The 17,305-nt window shown below is 43.4% G+C and overlaps 1 protein-coding gene across 1 annotated transcript in view; it reads right to left on the bottom strand.

Moving 5' to 3' along the window:
• ASTN2 (astrotactin 2) overlaps positions 1-17,305 on the bottom strand; it is a 397,091-nt gene that overhangs the window by 290,945 nt on the left and 88,841 nt on the right. Inside the window, 1 exon segment of the mRNA XM_070759605.1 lies at positions 17,022-17,209. Coding sequence (XP_070615706.1) covers positions 17,022-17,209 — 188 coding nt within the window.

Below are 17,305 nucleotides of genomic sequence, written 5' to 3' on the forward strand. Positions count from 1 at the left end.
TTCCAGAGGGCCGGGGCCGCCACAGAGAAGGCTTTTTCCCTGGGTCCTGCCAATCGACATCAGGAGAAAGCCAGCTTCGCTTAACAACCCTGTTACTAATTCAGCAAGCGCTGTGATCCACTTTGCCACTTGTGGCAAGAGAGGTCTTAAAACAGGACGAAATCCACTTAACAACGGTCTCTTTTAGCAACATACATTTTGGGGTTGAATCCACGCAGGAATGCTGTTTGCATCTGAACCAGGGACCCAAGAAATTGCCTTGGACCAAGTCGTGGCTTTGCTTCATTTATCCCCCTCTTACAAATGTTCTGCAGATGTTTCCCTCCCCACCTCCCACCTTCAAATCTCTGGAGAACAAAGTGGATTTGAACCTCATCAATTTTGTCTTCTGTTTGGGTTTTTTTTGTTTTGTGTTGTTTTGTGTATTCCCCCCCCCCCCCCCCACTGTATCCTCCAGGGCAAACATTACAAATGTAGCTGCCAAGCCCCGAAGTGAGCTTTCCTTCTAATTGAAAACAAAACAAAATTTTAAAAAAAGATGAAAGGAAAGATGAGGATGGCTGCTACTTTGGCTTTCTCCTCCAAGAAACAGAGAGGGCTCCTGGTCACAGTTGGGAAGGCAGAGATGGGGGGAAAGAAAACAGCCAGTGTGTGTGTGTGTGTGTGTATGTGTGTGCAGGAGGTAATTTCAAAACACGTTGAGATACGTTTGAGATCAATTAATGGAATCAAGAAGTATAGAAAAGAGGGGGCTACAACTAAGAAAGATGGGGATGACTTTCCCTTCCCTTCCTTTCCATCTATTATTATTATTATTATTATTATTATTATTATTATTATTATTATTATTTATTAGATTTGTATGCCGCCCCTTTCCGTAGACTCGGGGTGGCTCACAACACAATAAAAACAGTTTATAACAAATCTAATAATTTACAATTTAAAATATTAAAAAACCCCATTATTAAACAAACATACACATAAACATACCATACATAAATTGTATAGACCCGGGGAAGATATCTCAGTTCCCCCATGCCTGATGACAAAGGTGGGTTTTAAGGAGTTTGCGAAAGGCGAGGAGGGTAGGGGCAGTTCTAATCTCTGGGGGGAGCTGGTTCCAGAGAGTTGGGGCCGCCACAGAGAAGGCTCTTCCCCTGGGGCCCGCCAACCGACATTGTTTAGTTGACGGGACCTGGAGAAGGCCAACTCCCTGGGACCTAATCGGTTGCTGGGATCTTCCCTTCCTTTCCATCTTCCCTTCCCTTCTGTCTTTTCTTGCTATCTTTTTTGTCTTCTCTTCCTTTCCATCTTCCCTTCCCTTCTGTCTTTTCTTGCTATCTTTTTTGTCTTCTCTTCCTTTCCATCTTCCCTTCCCTTCTGTCTTTTCTTGCTATCTTTTTTGTCTTCTCTTCCTTTCCATCTTCCCTTCCCTTCTGTCTTTTCTTGCTATCTTTTTTGTCTTCTCTTCCTTTCCATCATCCCTGCCTTTCCTTTTTGTTCCCTTCCTTTTTGCCTTCCCATCCATCTTCCCTTCTCTTCTGTCTTCTCTCCCTATCTTTTCTGTCTTCCCTTCCTTTCCATCATCCCTTCCCTTCCCAGTGCTGGAGAGCAATTCAAAACAGACTGTTGGACATTTCAGATCTGTTCATAAAACCAAACATTATAGAAAGGAGGAGCCTATGACTAAGAAAGGGGAGAGGCTATTCCCTTCTCTCTCTCTCTCTCTCTCTCTCTCTCTCTCTCTCTCTCTCTCTCTCTCTCATTTTCCCTCCCTCCCCTCCCTCCCTCCCTTCCTTCCTTCCTCCCTCCCTCCCTTCCTCCCTTCCTTCCTTCCTTCCTTCCTTCTTTCCTTCCCATTTCCAAGCTTTATTATTGAACAAATCACTCTGGGAACTATCCCAATCCTTGTATAAATATATTTAGGCAGTTTTACTGTGCAAATATTTCAATACAACAGATGCCCCTTGTGAAAAGCAACTGCCGTGGCATATGCCAAGGTTCCAGTTTTGCCACATGACTGGAGATTTCAGGAGAAAGGCAGAAGACTTTGCCCAGGAGCAGCAGTGGTTTGGAAAAGAGATTAAGAGAATAATTATTGAGATGCACCATTAATCTACACATTGATAGAGGAAGAATACACTTCGCAAAACAGAGAAGATCTAGAGCAAGATTATGCCACATGATGTGATCCTTTTCAGATAAGAGTTATAATCCCACAAGGCTCATATTTTCATTAGGGAGGGCAGTATTGGGGGGGAGGAAGGAAGGAAATGGAGGAGGAAAGGATGAGAAAGGAGGAAATAAAGAAGGGAGGGAGGGAAGGAGGGAGGGAGGGAAGAAAGAAAGAAGGAAGAGAGGGAGAGGGAGGGAGGGAGGAAAAGGAGAGAGGGACGAAAGAAGGAACAAAGGAGGGAAGGAAGGAGAGGAAGGAAGGGAAGGGGGGAGAAAGTAATTCATTAGCAGCCTGCCAGTCCTGTCACAATTTTTTTTTTACTACCTTATAACCTGCCATGGGAATAGTAAGATCCTTTGCAAAGATGTCTAACAGACGCAATAATCAGTGTGATCAGTAATGAGATATACTGTAGGAAGAAGAGATCATTTGTTATATTTTAAGAGAAGTTATTAAAATTCTTTGTGATGATCGGGGAAGTTTCACACACACACACACACACACACCCCTTCTTTTCCTCAGCAAAAATATGTTACAGAGATAGATAGATGGATGGATGGATGGATTGATAGCTGTACGTATTGGCATATTCGGGTCTTTTCCTAAATTGAATTGGATCGATAGATCGATAGATCGATAGATAGATAGATAGAGAGAGAGAGAGAGAGAGATAGAGAGATAGAGAGATAGAGAGAAAGATAGAGAGATAGATAGAAAGATAGATAGAAAGATAGATAGATAGATAGGTAGGTAGATAGATAGATAGATAGATAGATGATAAAAAGATAGATAGAAAGATAGAAAGAAAGAAAGAAAGATAGATAGATAGATAGATAGATAGATAGATAGATAGATAGATAGATATAGATACACACACACACATTCTTTTGCGTCACTATATTCTTAGGGGGGGGGTTCTTTCTTTCCTACTTGTTTCCTTCCTGCCCATTCTAGCTTTTATCCTTTTCTTATGCACCAGTTTTCATCTGCGTCATTGTAATGTGTGGTTACTCTCTCTGTAAAGAAAGAACTGCCCTCCCCCCCCACTTTCGTATTATTCCAGAAGAAGAGAGTGGTGTTCAACCATTTGCTTTGAGGTTGATCTTGCATCCCTCTTCTGCCATCCCTGAAGGAACCAGGAACCCAGGTGGCCACTGAGTTGACAGAGCTACTCTGAATCAAAGCGACATCTTCCACCTTTGCACACAAAGAAAGCACATTTCCATCAAGAGACCTTTCCCCACCCTTTCATGACAAAAACTAACTTGGTTGATCCACCAAGAGCCGAAAAGATTAACAGAGCCACCATAAAAGAGGAGGCGAGTTCCGTTTAATGCTAAGTACAACGTCAGGAGATTCGAGACGCCAAGACTTTCCACAGTGTAAGGAGGCCTTTAAAATATCTGTGCCTCTTCCTTAGAAGCCTCTGCAACTTGATCTGGCAGCTAAAAGAGGAAAGGTAAAAAGGAGGAGGAGAAGGAAGGAAGGAAGGAAGGAAGGAAGGAAAGAAGGAAGGAAGGAAAGAAGGAAGGAAGGAAGGAAAGAAGGAAGGAAAGAAGGAAGGAAAGAAGGAAGGAAAGAAGGGAGGAAGGGAGGGAGGGAGGCAGGAAGGGATGGAGGCAGGAGGGGAGGGAGGAGGAAAGGGAAGAAGAAGAGCAGCAGATTATGTTGAGGAAGGAAGGAAGGAAAGAAGGAAGGAAAGAAGGAAGGAAGGAAAGAAGGAAGGAAGGAAGGAAGGAAAGAAGGAAGGAAAGAAGGAAAGAAGGAAGGGAGGAAGGAAAGGAGGAAGGGAGGAAGGGAGGAAGGAAAGGAGGAAGGGAGGGAGGGAGGAAGGGAGGAAGGGATGGAGGCTGGAGGGGAGGGAGGAGGAAGGGGAAGAAGAGCAGCAGATTATGTTGAGGAAGGAAGAAGGGAGGGAGGGAAGGAAGGGAAGAAGGAAAAGGAAGGAAGGAAAAGGAGAAGAGGAGGAGATTATGTTGAAGGAAGGAAGCAAGCAAGGAAGGAAGCAGGGAAGAAAAGGAGAAGACCATCAGATTATGTTGAAGAAGGAAGGAAGGAGGAGGAGGAGGGGAGAGGAAGAAGATGAGCAGCAGCTTACAACATATAAGAAAAACAGTAGATTACAATAAAATCAATCCAATGAATTAAAATTACAAGGCAATCTATGGATGGATGGATGGATGGATGGATGGATCCATAGGATAAATAGAGAGAGAGAGAATTCTTCTAGGAGAGCAAAAAGAATTTCAGTTCATTTTCAGTAGCAGAGCAAAGGAAAAGTGCTGGCTACAAAGCGAGCGAGCGAGAGGAGGGGGAAGCCCTTCAGCATGGGAACAAAGGGGAAGCAGGTAGCAGCAGCAGCAGCCAGTGTATGGAAGGGAGTGTATGGGAGGCAGCCTCATGCCGGGTGTATGGGAGGCGCGTGCTCCTCCTTGTTGCCTCAGAGTCCCTCTTTTTTAAAAAAAGCCTTAAAGTTTTGGATTTTTTTTATTCCCCTCCTCTCCCCTTCTTCCTTCGGCAGCGACTCTCCTCCCCATCATCTTCTTCCTCCTCCTCCCACCCAAATTCTGAGCTTTTATTTCTTTCCTAATGGGTTTGCACACATTATTTGCTTTTACATTGATTCCTATGGGAAAAAATGCTTCTACTTAAGAACGTTTCTACTTAAGAACCTGGTCATGGAATGAATTAAGTTCTTAAGTAGAGGTACCAAAACATACATAGGGCCAAAGGATTCAGTTCAGATAGGCGTCAGGGTTCCCACGGATGCCCTAATTAAATCATGAGCCTCGAGCCAAGCTTCAAAAGAAATTATTAGGAGCTTTCATGCCACCACATTCCAGGTGAAGCCAGCCCTGACCCCACATAATTTACACTCCAGTAAATCACGACCCAGTTTCCCTCTCCCCTCCCCTCCCCCACCCCCAGGGTGTGTCATCAATCACATTCACCAAGAGAGCAATTTCACAGGTTGTAGAGGTCACTTCCCTGGGGCCACTGTAGGTAAGCCTGGAAGACAGCCTTGAGAGAGACATGTCTGAAATTTCTGTTTTGGCTGCTGTGCTGCTTCGTTGGTTTCCCATCCCTCCTTGCCTTGAGAGCAGGCCATAGCTGCTTTGTGAGTTAACTTTATGGCTGTAAAGCAAGAATCATCATTGACCCAACTATGAGAATCATGGTTGGCATGACACGTTCCTAAGTTGCATCAAAATTCCTGCAAGGGTGAGATTCCATATCTCATATGAATGCCCCAATTTTACCTATAGGTGGGTAGAGGGGTAACGTATCATAAAATGAAGAGGAGGAGGAAGACATTGGTAAGGATGGCAAAGAAGTAAGAGCAGGCCATGGATGCTTTGTGAGTTAACATTATTCTTGCTGTAAAACAAGATTCTTCGTTGATCCAACTATGAGACTCATGGCTGATGTGACAGGGTTTCTAAGTTGCATCAAAATTCTTGCATGGTTAGATTTCATGTAATAATAATAATAATAATAATAATAATAATAATAATAATAATAATAATAATAAAGAAAAACAAAAACCAGAGTTGGAAGGGACCTTAGAGGTCTTCTAGTCAACCCCCCTGCTTAGACAGGAAACTCTACACTACTTCAGACAGATGGTTATCCAACATCTGATTAAAAACACCCAGTGTTGGGGCATTCACAACTTCTGGAGGCAAGTTGTTCCACTAATCAACCGTTCTGACAGTCAGGAAATTTCTCCTTAGTTCTAAATTACTTCTTTTCTCAGTTACTTCTTATTGCTCATGTCTATACACAAGAATCGAGTCATCTAAGCACTGGATAAGACTCAACAGAATTCAAGAGTGTATCATCAGGCAACCTGTAGGTTTGCCAAATCTTGTGTGAATAAGCTACCGAGCAGCTACACTTCCATAGAAACCATGTCAAAAAAACCATGCTATGAATTATGGGAGTGTCATGCCCCTGTCTGACTCTGTGGTGGAAGATGAACTGGAACAAGAACCGACAGTGAGTGAGAGGGCAGCTTCGTTGGCCTTGGAGGAAAGTGGGGAAGGGCAGAGTCAGTCCAGGCAAGGCTGTTTGGAATTAGCAAGGTCTGCAGGCAATAAGGAGAGGCAGAGCTCAGCCAAGGAGAAGGAACCACCCCCTTTCTGATGCAAGGGCTTGGAGAGTGCAGAGGAGGCAGGATCAGCTCCAATGGAGGAGGCCACTCATGAGGAGAGCACCCCATCCAGCTTCACCAGGAATACCTGGGGAATGAGACTTAAGGAGATGCTATGGAGAGGGGTTCTTTCAGGAACGAAAACTGAGTTAGTTAATTAGTTAGTTAGTTAGTTTTTATTTATTTATTTATTTGATTTATGTGCCGCCCTTCTCCTCTCGGACTTGGGGTGGCATATACATCTAATAAGTGATGCATGATGGAATAAACATGCTAGATCAGTGTTTCCCAACCTTGGCAACTTGAAGATATTTGGACTTCAACTCCCAGAATTCCCCAGCCAGCAAATGTTGGCTGGGGAATTCTGGGAGTTGAAGTCCAGTTATCTTCAAGTTGCCAAGGTTGGGAAACACTGTGCTAGATAAATCTGGTATTTATTGCTATGTAGCCTTGAGGCAGACAGCTCTGGGCTGGACTAATTGTGACCAGAGGTTGTTTGAGGTTCATTTGGGGGAGATTTGGAGCACTAAAAGGACCAATTTGAACTGTCAGCTGTTTGTGGTTATCTCTGTTCCATGCCCTGGGTCATCACAGGCAGGTTGGTCTTCTTCCTGGTTCATACATTGCTTTGTGCAAGTACAGTGATACCTTGTCTTATGAACTTAATTGGTTCCAGGACGAGGTTCATAAGGTGAAAAGTTCATAAAAATGAAACAATGTTTCCCATAGGAATCAATGGGAAAGCGATTAATGTGTGCAAGCCCAAAATTCACCCCTTTGGCCAGCCGAGGCACCCATTTTTGCACTGCTGGGATTCTCCTGAGGCTCCCCTCCATGGGAAACCCCCACCTCCGGACTTCCGTGTTTTTGGGATGCTGCAGGGGAATCCCAGCATCACAAAAACAGGCGCTTTGCTGGCAACGGAAGTCCAGAGGTGGGGTTTCCCAATGAGGGGAGCTTTCGCCTGGCAACAGAGGTCCAGAGGCGGGCCATCCCAGTGGCAGCGGCGGGTTCATAAGGTGAAAATAGTTCAGAAGAAGAGGCAAAAAAATCTTAAACCCCGGGTTCGTATCTCGAAAAGTTTGTATGACGAGGGGTTCGTACGATGAGGTATCACTATATCTTGAAAAACCAGAGGGACACTTTGGAGAAGTGGAAGAAGGAGCTTTCTATTCTGAAAGCCTGAAATTTAAGAAACCAAGGCACAGATAATTCGAGGTAGGGAAGTTAACTTGTCTGCAAAAAGCTACTGAGTTCCTAAAAGTTTCCCCTCTTTCCTCCCAGCTTCAACTCACCGAGGTGCAGAGCGGAAAGTTTAATTCACTGCCTTGGGCTTGTTTTCAGAACTTGGTTTTCTTCTTTTCTTTTTTTCCAGAAACGCAGGTGTCTCTTTCCATACAACGCTCAAAAAGGCTTGGAGGGATGCGTGTGAGAAGAAGCCTCCCCTCTCCTGTGGCTGGGTCTCGTTTCTGTGAAACACACCATGCCTCTTTAAAGAGCCCTGCCATTTATTTCAAACCCCATCCTTTCCAAAAGAAGATTGAGAGAGCTTTTGGTCAACAACAAAACCGTTTCAGGAGAAGTTTGCAATGGGATCTCTTTAAGGCAAGGGAATCCAGTTTCCAATCTAGTCTAAAGTGAAGGAAAATTAGGGGGGACATGATAGCAGTATTCCAGTATTTGAGGGGCTGCCACAAAGAAGAGGGGGTCAAATGATTCTCCAAAGCACCAGAAAGAAGGACGAGAAACAATGGATGGAAACTACCACATTCCCTGGGGCAGGAGCTGGGCCAGAGCCAACCACAACACAAATAAGGAGGAACTTTCTGATCAACCAGTGGAACAGCTTGCCTGCAGAGTTGGTGAATGCTCCAACACTTGAGACTTTTAGACTGGACCAGTGTGATGTAAGACATTTAGACTGGACCAGTGTGATGTAAGGCCCCTGCAGGGGGTTGGACTAGATGACCTGCAAGGTCCCTCCCAACTCTAATAATGAAATAAAAAATAAACAACAGAAACCACAGAACCTCAATTGCAATTTTTCCTTTGCTCTTTCTGCCTACTGCAACTGCCACTTCTCCTTCTGGGCTGGGCTAGGCACTTGTCATTCCCGAACAGTCTGGTGTCGACTTTTGGAGTCTCCTCCCGTCAGGGGGACGAGGTTGCCAAGTTCAAATAATTAATTTTGATGACCGGGAGAGCTTTGACAAGCTCACTGCAGACATGAATGATGATGGATCTTGGGGACATGATAGGCCAGGCTAATTGCTTAATCATACAGAATGGGTCTTCGGGGGGCTACTTATCTAGCACAAGGACTTTGCAAACAACGTCTGAAGACTCCACATTCCTTGAACGCACCATGGATGTGATTACCGTATTTTTCGGAGTATAGAAACATAGAAACATAGAAGTGTGACGGCGGAAAAAGACCTCATGGTCCATCTAGTCTGCCCTTATGCTATTTCCTGTATTTTATCTTAGGATGGATATATGTTTATCCCAGGCATGTTTCAATTCAGTGACTGTGGATTTACCAACCACATCTGCTGGAAGTTTGTTCCAAGGATCTACTACTATTTCAGTAAAATAATATTTTCTCACATGGCTTTTGATCTTTCCCCCAACTAACTTCAGATTGTGTCCCCTTGTTCTTGTGTTCACTTTCCTATGACAAACACTTCTCTCCTGGACCTTATTTAACCCTTTAACACATTTAAATGTTTCGATCATGTCCCATGACGCATCTTTTTCCCACCTAAAAGAGGCTGAAAATTTGGGTGCATCTTATACTCCGAATGTAGCTTTTTCAATGCTCCCCCCCCCCGCAGCCCAAACAAGGTGCTAACAATCTTCCCTGTTCTTTCTGGCTTGCAGGCTTGTTTTCATTGCTACTCCCTTCGAAAAAGGTTTTTCCAGCCCTAAGTCTTTTGCAGGCTTTGCTACTCCAAAAGAAGATGGGGGGGTTTCCCCCAGCTCTAACGAGGTGCTAATAAAAGGGAACGTAGCAAAAAGGGTAAATAGCAACCAAATTTTGATCCCACCACTGGGGGGATGTTGCAAAGGTCATAAGTGGGGAAAACGGTTATATATAAGTCTGCAGAAAAGAATGAAATGAGAGAGAAGGAAAGAGAGAGAGCAGTGGAAGATTTAACCAAGAAGGCAACCTGGTGTCTGTCTGTCTGTCTGTCTGTCTGTCTGTCTGTCTGTCTGTCTGTCTGTCTGTCTCTCTCTCTCTCTCTCTCTCTCTCTGGGTGAATTTGAAGGAAGAAGAAGGTGCCAGACACAATTGTTTTAAATATATTCAGAGGAATAACACCGTAATGCCTCTGACTGAGAGACTAGCAAGAAGGTATTAGCATACTTGATGTCCCTGTCAAGAAAGAACGCTTTTAAAGACAAATAAAAAGTCAAATTTATTTCAAGGAAGGACACTTTTAACACCATATTTATTTTGCTTTTGAATTTTTTTAAAAAAAGGCATTAAGTAACCCGCCCACTGGCCTCTCTCCTCCTCTCTGTCTCTTGTTTTATCTTCTCTCTCTGTCTCTCTCTGCTCTCTTTCTCTCGTTGTCTCTCTCCTCCCTCATTCATTCTTTCTCTCTTTTCTGAGTTTTTTCACTCTTTTATCTCTCTCTCCCTCCTCCCCTCCCCTCTCTGTCTGTCTGTCACTCTCTGTCTCTCTCTCTCATTCTCTCTCATTCTCTCTCTTTGTATCTTGCATTCTCTCTCTCATTCTCTCTCTCCCCTCTTATTCTCTCTCCTGTCTTGTTTCTTGTTTTCTCCTTTCTCTCTCTCCTCTCTTCGTCTCATTCTCTCTTTCCCCTCTTACTGATTTTCTTTCTCTGTGTGTTTTTTCACTCTTTTCTCTCTCCCCCCTCTCCTTTCCTTTCTCTCTCTCTCTCTCTGTCTCCCTCTCTCTTACACACACACACACACACACACACACACACACACACACACACTGTTAGTGGAACTTTATGGATGTATTCAGATACTTTCCTTAAGCAGAGTTGGAGTTATTGTAAGAGAACAGTGTTTCTAAAAGATCATAGGATTTTTTTTAAAAAAAGAAATACATATATTTCTGCCCCATTGTGTTGTCATGCAAAGGAGGAAGTAATTCACTATTCTTTCCGTTCCTTTTCATTAATTTTTAATCCCCAGCTAGTCACCTTCTCCCTATGCAAAGGCACAGTTCTACCCATGAGAATTTCTTCACAAATCTGTTTCTCTTTTGAAAGAAAAATACTTTTATATTAAATCTAACAAGAGCAGATAAGGAAAATAAGTCTCTCCCCCCCATCCCTCTTTCCCTGTGTGTGTTGTGTTATGTATGTATTTCATTCCCCTTGCTGATTCCAGAGCACTGCAGCTTGTTTTGGATTAAGTCAATTAGAACCCACACCGTATTTGCTTTTTGGAAATGGGATTTTCATTAGGCAGCCCAATTCTCTTTGGAGCAAAATTATTTAGAAGGCTTAAATTACCTCTGGTAATACATGAGAAGAAAACAATTACACATTCATTTCAAAACAATTCTCCCCTCAAAATGGTGGCTGGTCAGCAACATCACTGTGAGGCTTAACAGTGGTTTGTATCCTCCATTCTTTAAAAAAAATAGAAAGAGAGAGATGGAGGGAGGGAAAGGAGAGGGGGGAGAGAAAGACAAAGAGAGAAAAGAAAGACAGAGGGAACGAGAGAGAAGCGAGATGAGAAAAAGAGAAGATAGAGAAGAAAGAAGAGAATAGAGAGAGTGGGAAGGAGAGAGAGAAGGGGGAGAGATAAAAGAGAAGAGAGAGAGAACAGAGAAGGAAAGAGTGTGGGGAGAGACAAAGATAAAGAGAAAGAGAGAGAGAGAGAGGAGAGAGAGGAGAGAGAGAAAAAGAAAAGAGAGATGAGAGAGAGAGGAGAAAAGAAAGAGGGAGAAGGTGAGGGAGAGAGAAAAAAAGAAAAAAGAGAAAAGAGAGAGGAGAGAGGGGAGAGAAAAAGACAAAGAAAAAGAGAGAGTGGAGAGAGAAGAGGATGAGAAAGAGAGAGAAGGAAAGAGGGGAGAGACAGAGAAAAGGAAAAAAAGAGAGAAAGAAGAACGAAAGAAGGAGAGAGGGGAGAGAGAAAAAAAGAGAAGAGAGGGGAGAGAGAGAGAGAAAGAAAGAGGGAGAAAGAGAGAAAGAAAACAAGAGAAAGAAGAGAAAGAAAAGGAGAAAGAGAAAACGAAAGAGAGAAATAGGAGAAAGAAAGAGAGAGAGAGGATTGGTCTTCAAGCCCCACGTTTACTTTTAATATGAAAAACCCCCAAAAAACATTGGATTCTTGTACTTGGGTCCATACATGGACAGAAATAGGAATGCTTTGTCCAAGTGAAAATCGTTGGGGGACAGGAAGAAAGCCAAGATGGGAGGGAGGACACTGGGCAGATCAGAGAGCTGCCCCAGTGGGGTCAGCCATATTGACACATGGAGGCAGCTTAGAACAGCAAGGAAGAGAAAGTGTGAGAAAGACAGTAACTGTGGAAAGCAGGCTGAAGAAAGATGCCAAATTGAAGCATCAACCAAGGGTAGCCATGGACAACATTTGAGCCACCAGGCTACTAAGGGGAAGGGGTGCTTTGCCCTACTCAAAACCCGGCCTGGATTTTGCTTCACCTAAAACCAGAAAGACCCAAGACTAACCCAAAGGCACTTTTCCAAAAGCAACTGGACTTCCTTGTTTTTCCTTGAAGACGATTTGGTTTTTATCCAAGAAGCTTCCTCAGTTCTAAAGAAGCTTGTTGGAAAAAAGCACCTTTGGGACAACCATGACTGAGAATCTCCATAGACATCTATCTGTCTGTCTGTCTGTCTGTCTGTCTGTCTGTCTGTCTGTCTGCCTGCCTGCCTGCCTGCCTGCCTGCCTGCCTGCCTATCCATCCTTCCTTCCTTCCCTTTCTTTCTTTCTTTCTTTCTTTCTACCCACCCACCCACCCACCCACCCACCCACCCACCCACCCATCCATCTATCTATCTATCTATCTATCTATCTATCTATCTATCTATCTATTTATTTGATTTCTATGCTACCCTTCTCCTGAGACTCAGGGCGGCTCACAACATCTAAATACAAAACATCTGAGAAATCTAATATTAAAACATATTAAAAACTACAATGCTAAAAAACATATAATTTAAATTCTAAACCCCCAATATATTTAAAACCATTCAACCACATTCATCCTATCATTCAATCATAGGCTGGGGGAGATATTAAAATTTCAATGGCCCTGTACCTGCCAGCAGAGATGTGTTTTTAAGGCCTTATGAAAGGCTGGTAGGGTGCAGGCATTAGGAATTTCTGGGGGGGGGTGATTCCAAAGAGCCGGGGCCACTACAGAGAAGGCTCTTCCCCTTGGTCCCACCAAACAGCATTGCCTAGCTAGGCCAGAGCTGAAGAACCTTCTTGGATGGGAAGCGAAACATCTTCAAAGAAAACCAAGAAAGTCCAAGTTGCCTCTTGGTATAACACCTTGGGGACAACCATGGCTTGGATGACTGAGAATCTTCACACGTCCAAGTCTGCAAAACAATTTGTCAGCTTCTCTGAAGCGTTCCGCCGTTTCCTTCCCGCTTTGAAAAGAAAAACCACACATCTCCCCCATTTCATGCTACGCACACCCTTGCTCATTATTTCTGCAATGTAAAACACAAAGGAATCAATTTTTTTGTGTGCGTCGTCGCGCCCGCTCGTCCCTACCCTGAGCATCCCCCCCCACCCCTCGATGCCATAATCTTGGCTGTCATTTGAGTTTTTAATTGTGTTGTTTCCTCTGGGTGTGCAGAAGTAAATCTTATCTGTTTGGGATTAAAATTCAATGAAGGTCAAGGCGGTTGGAGAATTTACCAGCCAGCTGCAATTAATGTTTGTTTTGCCTTTGATAAATTGGAAAGCTTCCCTTCTCTGAAAGTGGAGTGGATTTCAAAAGCGGTAATTCTTCCGTTAACTCAACGATTTCCCTAGCATGAGAAAGCAACCTGTCACTTCTCAGTTTGTCATCTGTCATTTCAAGGTCCTGGGCATATGTCTGATACGTTTTACGATGATTATTTGGGCTTCTTGTGTCAAAACATTTGAAGCCACTAATTAGTCTTTCCACACAAAGTGTTGGATTAAACAAAACGTGTCATTCAAGTCGCCTGGCTGCTTCCTATCTCTCTCCCCACCACCCACACCTGCTTAATTACAGTTCCCTTCATTATAAATACTCAATGAGGGGTTTTTGTTTGTTTGCTTGCTTGCTTATGATATTTCTTCCATCACGTCTGAGAAAAAAGCAGCATTCCTTGAGAAATTTTTGCTGATGCTGCCCATCAGACAGGTTGGTGACAGGATGAGCTAATTTAGGCCTGCTATTTTAATTCTATTGCATTTCTCTTTGCACAAATGAGAGAGAAAGAGAGAGAGAGAGAGAGCTGGGGGGAGAGAGAAGAGAGAGGGAAGAGAGTGATAGGAGAGAGAAGAGAGAGAGAAGAGAGAGGATAGAGAAGAGAGAAGAAAGAGGAGAGAGAGGGGGAGAGACAGTGATGGGAGAAAGAGAGAGAAAGAGAGCTGGGATGGAGTGAGAGAAGAGAGAACAAGAGAGTGATAGAGAGAAGAGAGAGAGGAGGGAGAGGAGAAAGAGAGGAGAGACAGTGATAGGAGAAAGAGAGAAGAGAGAAATGGGATGGGAAGAGAGTGAGAAGAGAGTGATAGGAGAAAGACAAAGAGAGAAGAGGGAGAGAGAGGAGAGAGAGGAAAGAAAGTAAGAAAGAGAAGAGAGAGGAGAGAGAAAAGAGACAGGAGAAAGTGATAGAAGAAAGAGAAAGAGTAGAGAGAGGGAGGGAGAGAGAGAAGAAAGAGGATGGAGAGTGATAGAGGAGAGAAGAAAGAGAAAGAGAGAGAGGAAAAAAAGAAGAGAGAAGAGCGGGAGGAAGAGAGAGGGAGATGAACACTTCTGTGTGATTAATTTAATAGATGGATAGTCAGAAAAGGTTCAGCACCAAAGACAGCTCCTGTACCATATCTACATCCTTTCCAAAAAGTCTGAGCGTGTTCTCTCTTTCCCTCTTTCTCTCCCTCCCTCCCTCCTATTACTTAATATTTTAGCAACATTTCCTTCCATTTCAACCATTACTGGTTAGCCACATTTTCCATACCAGTGGAAAGATTGTTAAGTCTCCCCAAAAGGAGGCTAAGTAAACATGAACGATAAAGAGGATCAGAAGGGACCTCTACCGCTTTTCAGAAGACGATTTGCCAAAGTTTGTTCATGAAATGAGATAGAAATTGTTTTTCTGGTCCTGTTTCCTGTTCATCTATCTACAAAGGGCTGAGGAAATGACACTTGTGTATTTGGAGCATTCAAACTTGGATATTGTCAAGAATTTGGTAGGCCTTTCTCTCTCACACAGCCTTAAATGAATGTAGGCTGGTAGCCATGAAGTCTACAGTTCACTTCCAATGGTGTCCACAAGACATTAGACAACACATGTTTGCCCTATTCCACATCTGCCATTTTTTCTCTGTTCCCCCACCCCTACACATCTCCAACCTCCTGTGGGCCACCCTGAGCTGGTTTTGACACGATGAATTTGATTATACCCCATGTAAGGCTTAAAATTAATCTGAAGCCGAGTTCTTTGGCAGATGAACTCAATGCAAATCAAAAGGAACATTCTCAAATCCCTCTGGAGCAGTACTTCAGACAGAGCTTAACCAGCACCTTCAAAGGGAAGCAAATTGATGTCCTTGTCGGAACATGTTCTTCTTTTAATCATGCAAAATTAAGTCTTCGTTTTTCTATGGCTTTGTTCTCCCCTGCAAAACAGGCCTTTGGGTGCTATTCCTTCTCTATCATCCTGAATTTAAGAGGTCCACCCATTGGGATTGAATGAAAATTCAGAAAGGTATAGGGTTTTTTTGGTTCAGTTCTGCAACCCAACAAGACTGACACAGACCTCAGAGGATAATCAGAACTGCAGAAAAAAACAATTGCTGCCAACCTGCCTTCCATTGAGGACCTGGATACTGCATGAAGCACAAAGTGGGCAGTGAAAATATTTACTAACCTCTGACATCCTGGACATAAATTGTTTGAACTCCTACACTCAACACAATGCTATACAGCACTACACACCAGAACAACTAAACACAAGAACAGTTTTTTCCCAAACATCATCACTCTGCTAAACAAATAATTCCCTTACCACTGTCAAACTGTTCACTAACGCTGTATTACTATTAGTATTAGTCTTCTCATTGTTCCTATCACCCATCTCCTCCCACTGCTCTGAGTTTTCGGAGGAGCAGCATACAAATCTAATAAATAACAACAATAACAACAATAACAACAATAACAACAATAACAACAACAACAATAACAACAATAACAACAATAACAACAATAACAACAATAACAACAATAACAACAATAACAACAATAACAACAATAACAACAATAACAACAATAACAACAATAACAACAATAACAACAATAACAACAATAACAACAATAACAACAATAACAACAATAACAACAACAACAACAATAATAACAACAATAACAACAACAAAACAACAATAACAACAACAATAATAATAACTGTATGACTATAAGTTGTTGCTTGTATCCTTACAATTTATATTAATGTTGATTGTTTCCTGATTGCTTATTTGACCCCCATGACAATCATTAAGTGTTGTACCTCGTGATTCTTGACAAATGTATCTTTTTCTTTTATGTACACTGAGAGCATCTGCACAAAGACAAATTGCTTGTGTGTCCAATCACACTTGGCCAATAAAGAAAAGAAAATTATTTTGACTACGTATCTCCCCAGCAACATCCCATCCCACCTCCGTTTCCCATACTACCAAATGGATCAGGCCAAAATGGTTTCTATGCCTGACAGAAGGACCAGCGCTGGTGCCTCTACCAGCAAAGAAGGAGCGTGAGTACCCTCTCAGGCTGTTTTCACTGGCAGAGCATTGCAGGAGCCCGTCATAGCCCCAAATGGTGCCCTGGGGCTGCGTGGGCCCCCATAGCTTCCATTTCCCCTGGCAGAGGACTAGAAAAACAAAGTAAAATAAAGCAAAACAAAAGGAGGATAAATATTTCTCCTTTTGCACTTGAGCATGCAAGAAGGATGACGGGAAAGGAGAAAGAGAAAGAGGAAAGACAAAAATAAAGAAGGAATGGTGGGAAGGAACAAGAAAGGATAAGGAAGAGGGAGGGAGGTAGAGAGGGAAGGAAGGAAGGAAGAAAAGTGGGAAGGAAGGAGGGAGGGAGGGAAGGAGGAAGGAAGGAGGGAGGGAAGGAGCAAGGAAGAAAAGTGTGAAGGAAGGAAGGAGGGAGGAAGGAGGGAGGGAAGGAGGGAGGGAGGAAGGAGGGAGGGAAGGAGGAAGTAAGAAAAGTGGGAAGGAGGGAGGGAATGGAGGGAGGGAGGGAAGGAAGGAAGAAAAGAAGATTATAACGAGAGTGAGAGATGGCCTGAGGGAAGTCCTGCCTTCCCTGCCACAGGTGTCCACGACACGAGTGACATCAAGCTGGCCACATATCCCCTCCGGCCATGCCCCCCTCAGTTACCGCCCCCACCTAACCCCTGAGGTCAAACCGACCATTCTGTGGCCCTTCATGAAATTAGGTTCGACACCCCTGTTGTCGAAGACGCCACTTACCATGACCGACACATGTAGAATGTGCATCTGTTCATCCACGATCTCCGAAGGTTCTTGAAGGCTCGGTGGTGTGGCCCGGGACAGTTGTTCTGCGCTGCTCATGGACACATGGAAGTAGAGAGTGCCGTTTTCCAACCACTGCTGCTTCCAGTGCACCAGAGAAAGATCGGACACCGTTCCCGACATCTCTGCAAGAATTAAAATAGAACTAAGTATTTATACATCGCTAAAAGTGCTCATCTCGCAGCCACTTGTCATTCATTCTGATCTGGAATTGTATTTTT

This window comes from Erythrolamprus reginae, chromosome 8 (genome assembly GCF_031021105.1).
Source record: "Erythrolamprus reginae isolate rEryReg1 chromosome 8, rEryReg1.hap1, whole genome shotgun sequence".
Lineage (NCBI taxonomy): Eukaryota > Metazoa > Chordata > Lepidosauria > Squamata > Dipsadidae > Erythrolamprus > Erythrolamprus reginae.